Genomic DNA, 15,120 nt, shown 5'->3' with positions numbered 1-15,120 from the left:
GAGGGAAACAGCGTGCAATATACACTGAAGTAGAATTAGCAAGAACTGTTAATCTAAATTTCCTTAGCAAAATGTCATGGTAGATTGAGCTGCCTGCCCTAAATTAAACTGGTCAGGGAGGAGAAGAAGCATGATTTGTCAGAGTGACAGGTGTAGGTGTGTGTGCACATACACAAGGGACACAAGTAACAAACTCTATGTTACTAGTCAAGAAATAATGTACCGAAAATCATTAGCCAAACTCCTCCTGCACAACTTTATGCCATACAAGCCTAATGACATCATCTGGAGATGGGAATACATAATTTAAATTAATTGAAAGCTTCCTATTCCCTTCAGCTCTCAAGACTTTCTATGCCTCCTTTCCATTCTGGAGAAATTTTTCAGAACCTTGGGACTTGGAGGTGAGGAACATTTGCAAGCTAAAAATCAACACAAGGGTGCTGCCAACAGAATCATTACTAGATGGTGATGTCATATGGCTTATGTGGTGTAAATTATGCCAAGAGGATTGCAGCCATAAAATTGGAATTGGGACAGAGTGAATTCAAGAGGAAAACAGGTGGAAAAAGATGAGGAGGAGCGGGGGAGGAAAAATAAGTAGAAGTAGAAGCTATCAAATTGAAATTATAGGGAAGGGATTTCAGGAGATTTAGATAACATCAACAGTGACTATTCTTGATTATGATCCAAGAAATGTGAAATGAAATGCAAAACAGAAAGAGAGTAAAGCTGAAATGGATTGGAATATATCTTTTCTAAATTAATGAAAGGAAAAACCTCGGGTGTTAGATGAAACTACTTGCTTCACATTAAGTTCTACCCAAGAGAAAACAAAGCAAATAACTAACTGTCAAATAAAGGAATATTACTAATAAAATACAGTGATTAATGAGATAGAGTGATACTGAGGAACAGAAGGACAACATAAGCTAATTCAAATAATTAATTTAACTTTCCTTATCAAGGGAAAGGAGGATGAATTATCTGAAGAAATAGAAGGATTTTGAAATCGGGAACAAACAGAAGCAAGTATGAGCACAGCCTTGAATTTGCTACTTGTAGGAAAACAGAACAATCAAGCAGTAGAGCAGGGGAAGTGAAAAGCAACACTTATCTGACTCACAAACCTTCTGTAAAATACAAGGATTCGAGAGACTCTGGTAATGAAAGAGAAAGGACAAGATAGGGATGACAGTCATTTAAATCCTTCCAGCTCCCTTTCTTCTGCTTCCACACCCTCAATGTTTTCAGATAAAAGAAATCTAAAAAGACATTACTTTGGGAAATAAACTGGCTGCTTTTCCAAAGCAAAAGTCACTAACAATGCTCTACTTCAGTTCGGGCAATTTGGAAGGAAGCATATTTTGCAATGGAAAATATGAGAGGTTTTAAGGGGCCCAACACAGCTTAGTCACCTGCCAAATTCGTTGTGCGGCACTACTGTCCAGGCCAGCACACCCCAACCTTTATGGCAAGCATGTTACATACAGGATAACTCCCTGTGCTGAGATAATGCACCCAAGGGTAACGCAGCCCGTCCTCCTGTACTTTGAAGTGTTTTGTTTCTTCTTTTGCATAACAAATCAGAAAACAGCAATCTTCCTTTAATAAAAAAATTACTTATCCACATGAATTACTATCTCAGTAACACTATACACAAAAATATATTTCACACCACAGACCTCACAAACATCACAGTAATCCCACAATACATTATTTAGCCTCTTCAAAGAGAACAATGCAAACGGAATTGCTTTCCCTGAACAGCACATCTTCCTCTGAGTTCACCTTTCAATAAAGAAAACAACCCTTATATGAGTCATATCTTCTAAGACATCACAGAATAAAAGCAAGACAATTTAAGGAGTTACAAGGACCCAAGTGACATTTTCTAGGAGCTATACCAGTCAAACAGAGAACCATAATGAAAACTGTAAGATGGCAATCTCCAGAATTATTTAAAATGTTAAAGCATTTGTTTTTTAAAAACTACCTGTAATCTCAAATTTATAGGATTAAAAATAAACAAGTATAAGGGATATATTTAGTTATGCCCCTTTCTGATGATAGAAGGTTCTTCCACAAAGGAGGGAGTTTTCACTAATTCCCCCTTTACTCTGCAGCCTTTTGCACCCACCCTACCTTGCTCCCACATCACTCTGAGGTCCTCTGATTTCTATTCACAGAAATCTTTGGTTGGTCATTCTGTCATTGGCGAGAGGCACTGCTGGATCCAACACTTTCAGCATGACAGAATTTCTCCTGGCTTGCCCAGTGTAGAGCTTCAGCCATTATTTGCAAGTATGAGGGCTATGTGCATATCCCATCCAGCAACTCCAATCTTCCCTCAAAGATTGCTTCCAAACATTACTCATGGTCACAGCAAGGGAGAGATCATTCAAACATCTGAATAAATAAATTCAGTCACATTAATAATAGCTTTGTGCAATCAGGTTCATTCCAATGTATGGCAACTCTTGCTAAAGTTTTCTAGGTATAAAATACTGAGAAGTGGTCGGCCATCTCCTACTTCTGGTGGCACTCTAGGGCTATGCAGATTGCTCAGGACTACACAGGGTGGCTTTTCTCCTGGGAACCATGGAGGGGAATTGACCTCTCCACCCATGATTCTACAGCCATGTATTTCAACTCAGTGAACTATCCAGCCATTTTCACCCATATTAGCACAGTTAAAACCATATTTTACTAGTGATGAACAAACAACTTTCAATAGCTAATGTTACAAAATCACATGCAATCAAGTATCCAGACTTCAAATTTCTGATCTCTTCTTCATTTCATATTAAAAATTCCTCAAGTAGCAACACAAAAAGCTGCCTTACACTAAGTCAGACACTTGGGCCATCTAGCCTAATACTGCCAACTCTCTCTCACACTTTATTTATTTGGCGTTTATACCGCCCATCTAGATGAATCTATTCTGGGTGGTTTACAGTCCAAAAAACCAATAAAATTAAAAACATCCATAAAAAGACTAAAACAGGCAAACATAATCCAAGATGGAAAAACCCGGAGAAGAATTTAAATACAATCAGGACGGAAGACCTGCCTGAAGAGCCAGGTCTTCAGTTTACTCTTAAAAACTCCCAGCGAGGGAGCCAGGCAGATCTCATGAGGGAGGATGTTCCAAAACCACCACTGAGAAGGCCTGTTTTCTAATTTTTTTCCTTCCGGACCTCTCTCGGAGTTAAGCCCCTCAGTCTGACTATAACGAGTTACACAGATAGAACTAGGTGGAAGAAGGCGTTCTGACAGGTATCGAGGTCCTAAAATGTTTAAGGCTTTATGTGTAATCATTAGTACATTGAAATCAATGAGGAATCTAATGGGTTACCAGTGTAAGGCGGCCAGAGTGGGGGAAATATTATATTTTTTTCACCCCAGTTTGGCCATCTGTGGGAGAGAGTTCCAAAGTCAGGGAGCAACAACAGAGAAGGCTCTCTCCTGTGTCTGCATCAGACAGACCTGTGATGGTAGCAGGACCGAGAGAAAGCCCTCTTTCTTGATACCCGAGCTGACTCATAATGGCAGATACGGTCTTTGAGATAGCTTGGACCCAGGCCATTTAAGGCTTTATGCTGTGTTTCCCCGGGTCTTGTATTAATTTTTGCTCCAAAAATGTATTAGGGCTTATTTTCGTTAAGTCTTATTTTCAAGGAAACAGGGTAAGTTAAAACCAGCACTTTAAATTGTGCCCAGTAACTCATTGGCAGCCAGTGGCGGTGCTGTAACAGAGGGGTTCTGTGATCCCTGCAACAGCCCCGGTCTGCAATCTGGCTGCTGCATTTTGTACCTGATCAAGTTTCATGACACTTTCCACTGGCAGCCCCACATAGAGCACATTACAGTAATCCAGCTGGGAAGTCACTAGGGCATGTGTCACAGTGGCCTATTGCATAAAAGTACATAATAATGACATTAGTAAATAACATTAATATAGCTTCATTACTACAAAAATGTACATTGTATACAAACCTTCTGCTGCTCTAGTTTCCTATGTATCATGTCTGCCGTTTCCTCATGAGCTTGTTGAAGAATTATTTCTTCTCTAAGAGAAGTCTCTGCTCTATGAAGCCAGGCTCCAATTGTGCCCAGAGGGGCAGGAAGAGATTTATCAAGATGCAGGTGCCATTCAAATAGCTGGAAAAGAAAAACAGTAAAGACTGTTAATGGCATATGCATGTACAGCATTGTGTGTATTATGTGCCTTCAAGATGCAAATGAATTAAAATCTTCCCGAAGGTCCCAGCATTAACAGCCCTGCTTAAGTATTGTAGATTAAGGACCATGATTTTCTTTATTGAATCAATCCAGCCCATTTTGGTTCTGTGTCTCTTGCTTTTCTCTTCAGTACAGTCATATAGATAATATGAACTGCTGGAAAGACAAATAAATGGGAGTCTACATCAAATGACACCTGAATTTCCACTGAAAGCTGGAATGACTGAGCGGAGGCTACTGTATTTTCCACACACAACGAGAGGGCAAGACCAATTGAAAAGGAAAATAATGCTTGGAAAAATTCGAGGGTAGCAGAAAAAGAGGATGGCTGAACAGGAGATATTGAATTGATAAAATATGAAGGAAAAAAAGAAAACAAGGCAAAAAGACAAAGACATGTAGCACCTTAAAGACTAAATATTATATTTTAATGTGAGCTTTCGTGGGTCATGTCCATTTCTTCAAACATATGGAATAAAATGAAATACATGATGAAATACCAAATTCACAAGTAAAACATTCAAAACATTCATTGGTTTTAAGAGCCTTGGGTGTGTGGTTGCATCTCATGTGCAGTGATTTATGGCCTGTTGGGTGCTAAGTTCTATTGTAAACAGGAGACAAAAATTGCTTCTGTCAGGCTTGATTCCCCTTCCCATGCCTGCTGGAGCATAGGAAGAGGAAGGAAGGGGGAATCCAAGCACTTGCCCCCCCTTCCCTCCTCTTTCTATGCCCTGGCAGGAACAGGAAGAGATGAGAAGTCTTATCTAAGTGACTGCCCACCCCCCACTGTCTTTGCAAAGACAGTGAGGGTGGGGGCTCACTTGGGTCCCATTTCCCTTTCCAATGGACTAAGATGAAGTGCCATTTTGGCGCTTCGTCCCCATCTCTAATTTAGTGATTCAGTGAACAGAAACCTCTAGTTGATTATGAATGCTTTCACAAGAAAATTTCACTCAGCCCCATACAGAATGAAAAGATGGAAAGAAGACAAATTCTTTATCTGTCTTAAATTTACTTATGGGTTTTTTTTTTCATACTTACCCGGGAAGTTACTCTATCCCAAGCTTGTTTTACCAAAGCTTGATCAAGTGACAATTTTCCATCCTTCCTTAATGACTGGATTGCAAGTTCAATCTGTTTCCTCTTTACTTCATACTGGGTTTTGTAGTATTTAAATGACTGCAAGAAATACACAAGAGCAAAAAAAAAGGCACCAAATGAAAAAAATGAATGAAAAAGAGCTCACCAATTTAACTGAGATCTACTTGTTCATGAGGCAGAAAAGAAAAGAAGACCTTAGACACAGTTGATAGATTCTATCTTAGTTGCCTTGGAAAACACTCTGATCCAGAAGAAGCAGAGTCTCAGGAATGGTGTTACCATCTGGAACGCCTGGGGCCCCACCAGGATCGCAACACCCAAGCAAGACTCATCACTAATGCTTTGCCTGCCTTCTCCTTAAATACTGTTCCCCATTTCCTTTAAATGCTTATTCTTCAGTTCTGGGTATCACAAAACTGACAAGTCTAGCCTCTATCAGAATTCCTCACAATATCTTTAGCTATTACCAGTATATGGATAAACATGAAAAATTAAAATAGCAGTTCGTTTAGAGTTTGGAAAAGTTTCTTCAGGACTAAAATCCTCACAGTTCTCCAGCCAACATGGCCACTATCCACACTGGTTTCAGAATGGGATTCTGAGAAATATAATCCCAAACAGTAACTTATCCAAAACCTGAGTTGGGCCCAATTTATCTCATTTGAGTACTGCTGCTGCCTGCCAGCAAGGTAAGCCTAGCACAACCTCCCTAATGAACAAGGATGGTTACTGGAAGTCACTTTCATCATGACTCTCTGAAGTCTGGAACCAGACTCACAGGAGTAAAAAGGAAGGCTTTAACAACACTATGCCTACATCTGGTTGTTGGTTCAACTGAGTAAACTCATGGAATGTATGGAATAATATTGACTTGCAATTCACCAATTGATTTCTTGGGCCAACTCTACTTGGGACTACTCAGGGGCTCCTACTTCTCAGATTGTGTTACATAACTCTTTGGCTGTGTGCTGGTACCTGCACTATAAAGAGTCCATCCATAACAATGTTGGGGATCTGGTTTAACCTGAGTTGTGTTTGTGTGTGCCCTTACATTGAAGTCCTAAAGTGTGTTGCATTCTTTGTTCTCAGTTAATCATATTTACATGCCCCAAAGTATGAAATTACTTCCTTTTCTTCACAAAACCTAATGTAAAGGAAACAGATATAATTTGTGTAGCATAGGAGAAAAGACTGCACGCAGTGAAAATGGAGAGGAGGGTTTGTTTCAGATGAAGAGGGCTCATGGCACAACACTGCTTTTTAAAAAAAAAAAAAATTAGGCAACAGAATATTTCTTATTTCTTCAATGCCGGAGTGACAAAATCTGTTCAAGCTTTACACATAAAGAAATATAATTAAGTGCAAACAGAAAGATACAATTAAATCCAAAGACATGTGAAAATCAACACAGATAAAAAGTCTGTCAGACACCTATCTTCGTAACACTTTAAAATGCAACAACAGTGACAAGAGTGTGAGAGTGATGGCTGGAAAAAGAATCAAAAACAAATGGCAAGGAATGAAATTAAGTTCTTAGAAGTACTAGGATATCAGAAGATCTTGATCTGGCTCTTAGAATTTTTAACATCCTAAAAACAAGACTCCTCTTTGACTAGCATTCCTTAGTTGCAGGGCCACCACTTAGAACAACCTGTCTTCCATTGTCTTCCACCAGATTTATTTATTTATATTTATTTATTTATTTCTAGTAGATTTCTAGTAGAGTTTGGCTTTTAATGTTTTTTAAATGGAAAATATAGTTAAATTTATGCCTTTTTTAGTTTTGAGAAAGTTAGAAACACAAAAATCCAACACTTAACTCAAACATTTACAAATCTACCACTTTTCCTTCAAATAACCAAAAATGTGGTATTACCTGGTATTTCTCTTGCAAACTTGCTTCCATTATTTGTGCCCTTGTCAAATCTCTTTCAAACTGTTCTACCCAAATTTTCAAATCTCTTAGCATTAGTCTGTCTTCTTTCTGCAACAGGAAAAGGAGATTTTAAAAAACTACACTTTAATTGTAAATGTTAACAATAGAAGAAGCTATTATGACAAGACCTGTTCATTTTTTTAGTGTATACATAGTTTGGACTCATTTCTTTAGGGCCTTCATTCCAGATGTAATCTGGATGAGAGTCAAAAACAGACTTTGAACCATTCTAACTGCAAAGTCTGTTTCTCTCTACACATCAGTTGTTGCAACACAGACTTCTCTGTTTCGGAAGCTAAATGGCTGGTGTGGAATCCTGCCCTGAAAACATGGATAACAGCTGGCCAGTACCCTAGTGCACATTTTGAGTAATTCAATGGCAGAAGCATCTGTGAATCCACAGAATGTGGTGTGACATTGTGTTCCACCTGTGCTAATCCACTGGTTCATATTTTAGCCCTGAAGCCTTCATTAGCGGTGGAGTGCAAAATATACAGACACTTGTGTTGTATTTGAATGTTTATCTTATTTATTCTAAATCAAAGAGACAATATAATCATAGGGAGGTCTTTTTCTTTAAAAAGGGGCACACAGGGGCCTGTTGCCTCAGGCCCCACATATAAAGAGAGCTTCACACAAAATCACCTAACAAAATGTTGTTGTGGAGAAGGGCCTCTTACTGTCTTGAAATGGCCCTGGATTCCAGACAGATGGCCAGCCTTGCTCAGCATGAGGCAGCTACATGTGGAAATGCAACATGACAGATGATTTACTACATGGTAAAGACTTCCATTTCTGAAGGTATAACTTAAGTTTCCCCCCACTACAATTAGGAAAACTGAGGTGTTTTTTCTCCCCCAGGCATTTGAGTGCCATGAAGTGACAAACTATACGTTTTACTCTGTATTACTCTACTTTTTTCCTGTCACAGCATGGGCAAAGTGCTTATAGGATTGTCTGTTTCATGATCCAAAATAACTGGGGCATTACGTACTTTCCGTAGTTTCTATTTCCTGTTTTGCCTCAGGCAGCAAAATATCTGCAGATATGGGCAAAAAGATGGATCAAGAAGCTAGATCACCATCCCTATAGTTAAAGACTAACTTAGCTCTGCAGTAAATTTAAATGTGACATTGTTTTATTTTTGGTTTGGTTTTGATATTTTAGTATTGCCATTTATTTGTTTCACTATGCTGTGAATCAGTCCCAAACTAAATGAAATAAAAGTGGGCTGTTAAGTTGGAAATGTAAAAAAGCAATGCCTGAAATCCTATTGCCATAAATAATGCCTCATTAAGGCTGAAGATAACATTGGATGCAGCTGTTGTTGTTTTTTTAAATAAAACATTTCCAAGTGCCTCCCCCACCAGCAGAAGCTGATGAGGGCTGTGAGGCCTTTGGGGGAGGGAGTCATTGATTTCCAAAAATCCCAGCTGTTGAAATGCCTTTAGTGGCAGAAGTAATTTGTGGAAACTGAAGATGCACAACTCCCCCCCTCCCATGGATCTGGAACATTTACCAAAAGGAACAAAGTAGTTAACTAAAATGGAAAAATCTTTTCACTAAATAGCTGAATAATAATCATAAAAATATGAGCTTAGGCCTGGGAGGCTCTAGCTGAGGCAGCATAGAAGGGGTAAACTCAAAATACTTGGCTGAATTTCTTGGGGAGGTGCCTGTGACTGCCTGAGGAGTATGTGAGGAGCAGTCTAAGTAATAGTAGACCATTGATCACCTCTCAGTAAGTAAGGTCACTGAAAGGGGCCACCCCAAACATTTAAGGCAATGTACTATCCTGATCAGACCATAAGCCAGGGATGTGAAAGTCCTTTCTGCTGTTGGGCAAAGACCGGTTGCACAGTACTGGACATTTGGTTTTGGTTAACAAATTAGTTGATAGCGATTCATTTGAACTACAGTATTTAATACATCCTTTGTAGGGGTCCCTTTAGGAACATGCCTCAGCATCTTATACTGAGTCAGATAGAATTGACCCATTTAGCTCAGTATTGCCTGACAGGTTACAGCTGTTCAGCACTTCAGGCAAAATTCTTTACAAGTTCTACTTGTCGATTCCTCACATTTTCTGCTGGTTTTCCCATCACCCTGGGTGTGTCCAGGGTGATATGGCAGTTCTTGCTTACTTTAAACAGAGTTGAGTCATTATTTGAGTTATTATATTTGGTATCATAAGTGTTAGCCAGCAGGTAAAGTGTATCATTAAATACAAACAGGCCTCTCTTCCATACACATATCTGGAATGACATATTGCATCGAAAACAAACATGACATATAAAAATGGATTATTTGATTTGATGAAATGGTTAATATGTAGCAATAACAACCAGTGAGTAAATTTTAATCCATCGTATTTCTAACCCTTACCTTGTATTTAGGTTTAGAAATAGCAAAAGATGAAATTGCTTGACGTGGTACCTAGCAATATGAGGAAAAATGGATAGCAGAAGGGGAGAGAGGAGCAATAAAAGAAATAAAAAATAAAGAACAGCAAAGAAAGAGAAGTGCATTGAGAAATGTAGGTACAAAGGAGCTTATTAATTTTGAGATTTAGAGCTTTCTTTCCATCTCATTCTTTCCATCTCTATTCCTGTCTTATGATTCATCCCTTACATGACCATCATCTGGAAATATTTACTCTGCTCAGTTTGCACACATACTCTCTAATGCAAAGCAACTGCAGAAAAATATGATGGTACAATTTCCTATTCAGACCATAGAGTGTTAGAAACTTGTATGAGGGACATTTTTGGTCCCAGATTCTTGTTGGTCAGACACTATCAGTTACCTCAGCTATAACCTCAACTGTGGACTTGCCCCTTGGAAATCACAAGACATAAGGAAGTAGACTGAAAGTTCTCAGAGAAACAGCATCTTTAAGGAAGTGCTGCTATTTTCTCTAATCAAGATCTGGGTACAGTGAATGCTCCTAGTAGCAATTACCCTTTCCTGCTTTCTCATCCCAGTGTGATACTACTTATGGAAAGAAGAAATGGTCTTGTTTAAAGAGCCTTGTTTTGTCCCTATGTTCTAAGCTACCTGTCACCTGTCACATATCAGTGTTAATCCAGACAAAACATTCTACAGGGACCCAACACCCCTATACCATGAGATTTCACATTGCTAGACTATTGGTACAATTTAATAGAATTACATAAGATTTTTAACACACCCTCTCGCCTCTTTTATTGTAATCGTTTCTGTATAGTTGGATGCAACTTGATGGCACATAGCAACATTTCTGTTGACTGATTAACTGTTCTGTATGGAACTGAATGTCCTGCTAGTTAATATAATGGAAAACAATAGTATGAAAACATGAAATTAAAATAGTACCCATAGAGACCTTCGGGTAGTGTGGGTGGCATATAGGTTAAATAAATAAATAAAATAAATAAATAAATAATATCTGTGGTAGAAAATAATATAACAAATGTACCCCAGTCATACAATCACAGCCATTTGAAGCTGTTTCTGTAATCACTGCAAAATGCAGCAGTGGGAGTATATCTATGCTATACCATTACAACAGTTTGATATCAGTTTAATTGCTTATGGCTGCATCATAGGGAATCCGGTATTTATAGTCTGGTGAAGGACTTAGAAGAGTCCTAGATCATTCTGGGACTTGTAGTTTGGTTAAGGACCCATAAATCTATGTTAGAGACCCCAGAGTACCCAAAAATGAACTACATCACTACAGCTTTCTAGCAAAGAATTCTCAGTACTTCAACAAACTATAAACCACAGGATTCTCTAAAATGGAATCTATGACAGTGATATCAAACTGATATAACTGTGCAGAAAGGTACGCTTTGCTTTTTACACTCCTGGTAAATTGAGTCATGCTCCATTGCCACTTCTGGTTATCTAGCAAAATTTAAACCTTGGCCTTGTAGGAGGACATCAAAGAGCTTTCTTAATTAGCCTACAACTGAGACATACTGTAGATATTTTGCCACATTAGCAATAAAGAAATGCACGATGCTGAACACAGGATATTTCTCTACTGACATCTGCCTTGGTTTCTCTTTGCTACATATTCTTTCATTAGTTATCCAATAGAGCAGTTTTTGGACAATTTTCCTACTTGGCTATGGTTAGAGTTAAAAATAAAGCTTTTCCAGGTTTCTGGGCATATATGCTGTGGCGATCACCCTGCTTTGGCTCATCTAGTAGGTTATTTGCATATACCAATGAGAGCTGTTGGGAGGTGGAGCCAGAGAAACCAGAAGGGAGAGATGAGTCAGAGTCTGGAGGAGTTCATTCAGTGAGAGTGAGAGATGAGAGTCTGAAGTACAAGTTAGTCTGTGGTAGTTAGAGAGTGTGGCAGAGTTAGGAGTTAACCATGTGGAACTTATAGAGAGTTAAGAGAGTTAAGAGTGAAAGGAGTTATTATTAATCTAATTAATACATTAAAGTTTGTGAAGAACCTGTTTAAGCAAACTGGAATCAATAAACCTGTGTTGTTCAACTTTATACTCAGCTTGGACCTCAATCTTTCTAATTAAAGGGTGTTGACAGAGGTCTACTGGTGGCTGCAGAAAGGAGAGAACATATTGTGGGCCTCAGGCTAGTGAAACAACCTGGGGACATGTGAGGGGCACATCACGTATGCGTAGCACAATGTACTGTGTCCCCATTTTCTGTACCATTAATATGGAGAAAGTTTTGGAAAAACTATCATATGCATAGCTTCTTTTTCTAAAAACACAGCTGTATTTATTAGCTTTATTAAAAAACAAAAAAAAAACCCAAGGAGTACAGATAATGTATGGAAAAAGTAATATGCTGACCAAATCTCAGGATCCTCTACTCTGCATTATTTTTCCCAAGCTTTGCATACAGTACTGTATGTTACAAACAACACATAAAATAAGAATTTCTCACATTCCTAAACATAAGGAGATGCAGGCTTATTTTGATAGGGTGATGTTTTTATTTATCTCCAGCACTTTGTCACTTCTACGTATCTGTGCTCAGTAGAGTAGTGGTGCTTTTAAATGCTTACAGAAAAGAGCCAGATGGCAGATTGGTAGTTCTGTTTTTTGTGCAAGCACTGGTCAGCATGGAGTGTGCCTTTTCTAATACCAAGTAAACAAGGAACAGGAAACAGCAGAGAAGGGAAGAACAAGAGAGCCATGGAGGCCTCAGCACAGCAGCCTTCCTGTTTTCCACTTTTTCCAAATCTATATCAGTTGCACATAGCACTCGTGTCTCTGGTTAGCTCACCTATCGTCACTTCTTAACTGTTTCTTTCCAAGAAAGGACAGAGGGCATGCAGGCAGGAAGGATGAATGAATGGAAAAAGGGATTATGTTTACAAAGCAGGCTGACTAGTGAAAAAAACCATATACCTTTTCCTGGAAGACTTCTGGTGAATACATATGTATGTGTTTGTGTGTGTATATTTGTATGTATAGGATGACAGTGAATGGATGACTGTAGAGATAAGATTGCACATCACCAACCACATCACCAACCACTGTTTCAGCTAAAACAGAAAACAGCTCACATCTGTGCATATGATTTAGTTACACATGCAACTAAACTATTTTAAAAGACATCATAAATCTGCAGTTGAAGGAAAACAACATAGAAAACACAGAAATGCAGTGTCATAGGTGAGCACAGCCTGAAACATAAACCAAAACTGCATGATGATTGGTGTCAGCAATAAAGAAATAAGCTGAAATCCTGAAAGGGAAGTAATTTGGAGAGGACAGCATGCTAAAATGACACAGATTTGACACTCTGGTCAGAGTCATAGCTCTCTGTTCAGACATATTGACCATTAATGAATCAATATGGATACATTATTCCAAAAATACATTTGCGTTTTCACTGGGTATGTTTGGAGGCAGAATGTGTCTTGCATTTTATAGTTCTGTGTCCTCCACTGTAGCCCTCCTTCTGCAATCCATGCCTCTGCACATGGGAAATTGCATATATTTCTACAGAAAAATATTTGTGCTTCAATACTGGGAAAGGCAGGTCCATACAGGGATGCTGTTTACCTCCTATGTGTTTGGTCATCATGATTCACTCTACAATTGAACCACTCTAGCAACAGCTTCAAACTTATACCTCTTGCCAAATCAATGTCCAATTGTTCCTGAAAAGAACTCCTGCAGCAACTGCTCTTACCGGAAGCCTGTTTATGAACTGATTTTCTGGCTGAAACATTGAACTATCCAGACATAAACAACAATGTTGTTTTGTTATTTTAATACAAACATTCCTAAATTCTAAAGAGATAATAATATTCAAATATAGGCAGGTATTGTTAAAAAAGATTCTGTTTGTCATTTACAATAAATGCATTGTAGTCAGTGTTAACAATGTGTGAATTATATGCTGAAAGCACCAGATGAAGCTTCTCTGTCCTGCTGCTTCTGAGAAGTTGAACAGATTTCCTTACTAGTAGCATTTATAGCCCTTGCCAACTAGAAAACAGTATGACCAGGATTAAAAGCCAAATAAAAGATTACTTGATGATAGAATTGGTACTGTTAGGTCAGCTTGTGGAGGAGAAAACACACTGTTTTCAGGAAACATGTTTTCTAGACACGCCAATCCAAGAAGATTAGCCAGGACAGATGATTTTGTAACCTTTTGATCTTGACAATATGAAAAATAATCAATTCTGTGTTCAGTGGTTATATTTCCTTTAAGCTGAAGTCCCAGATACACTTCTTGAACTTAAGTCTCATGGAACTTGACTGCCTTATTTCTGAATACAAAGAATGAGCCGAATACAGTTTGTAGGAAAGCAAAATAGGCAGGAGCAAGGGCATGGAAAACATTTATCACACTGTACTCCATGAAACCAAGTCAAAAAGTTCATGTTCTTTAAACCTGTTCCTGATTTCCCTTGCACTTCGTCCACAAATCCAAGGTCCTTATCTCTCTATCTCCATAGCAATCTCTAACTCACAATTTAAAAAAATAATAATACAACAGACAGCCCATTAAGTCAAATTATCCTTGGTGGTTTTTCAACTTTGCAGTGTTTTAAAAAGCAAAGGAACAAGATGCCCATTGGGCACAATAGTGTCTATGTAAACTATAACAAAGAACATACATCTGTCTCCTGTGCATCATTTGCTGCATTATGAGGATCTGGGTAGTGTTTCAGGAACTGGGCTACATAGGTCATCACGGATTTTTCATCCGGCTTAGACACATCCACGTCTAAAAGAATGAGGAAGAGAGAAAATTAACATGACATATCAATTGTTCAAAACCTTGGGGCCATTATTGTCCTTGATGAATAAAGTACATTTAAAAACAACAACAAATAACACCTCTTTGAAAAAGACGGGGAATCAATGAATAAATGAAAGATAGACAAGAAGGGAGGGAGGGGGAAGGGTAGCGACATCTGAAAATGGAAACAATCTGTGGGAACAAAACTATACTTCAAAAATGTTTACATTTACATAATATCTTACACTACCTTCAGGATCAAGGAGTCTTGGGATTCCTAGTTCAGATTCTGCAATTCTAAAAGCCTCTTCCAGATTTTCCCTGTTAGATCTTGTTTTCACCCTCTCCAAATCCACTAGTTCGGGACGAATAGCATGAATAACTGAATGAAAGGCAATGCCACTCCTCCAGCTTTGTCCAAAATCCCTGACTTCAATTCCAGCTTGCCTGAATGATAACAAATGACTTTGTAACAAACTGTTCAGACTTCACAGTTTAGTTTTCACTTCCTTTATAAACCCAGCTTAAAGCCATTTATACCATATCTGCGAAGAGCATATTAATTATATCTGCTGCTTCTCAACATATAACATTATATAAATGCCATT

The 15,120-nt window shown here is 38.4% G+C and overlaps 1 protein-coding gene across 1 annotated transcript in view; it reads right to left on the bottom strand.

The window, feature by feature from the left end:
- Nucleotides 1–15,120, bottom strand: part of SYNE1 (spectrin repeat containing nuclear envelope protein 1) — a 350,189-nt gene that overhangs the window by 262,853 nt on the left and 72,216 nt on the right. The window contains exons 8-13 of the mRNA XM_072995212.2: nt 14,763–14,959; nt 14,388–14,497; nt 9,671–9,721; nt 7,226–7,333; nt 5,290–5,427; nt 4,000–4,164 (exon numbers count right to left, since the gene is read on the bottom strand). Coding sequence (XP_072851313.2) covers nt 4,000–4,164; nt 5,290–5,427; nt 7,226–7,333; nt 9,671–9,721; nt 14,388–14,497; nt 14,763–14,959 — 769 coding nt within the window. The remainder of the gene's footprint in view (nt 1–3,999; nt 4,165–5,289; nt 5,428–7,225; nt 7,334–9,670; nt 9,722–14,387; nt 14,498–14,762; nt 14,960–15,120) is intronic.

The sequence above is a fragment of the Pogona vitticeps genome, chromosome 1 (assembly GCF_051106095.1).
Source record: "Pogona vitticeps strain Pit_001003342236 chromosome 1, PviZW2.1, whole genome shotgun sequence".
Taxonomy (NCBI): domain Eukaryota; kingdom Metazoa; phylum Chordata; class Lepidosauria; order Squamata; family Agamidae; genus Pogona; species Pogona vitticeps.
The sequence above is the reverse complement of the archived record's forward strand: the minus strand, read 5'-3'. Positions and strand labels throughout refer to the sequence as shown.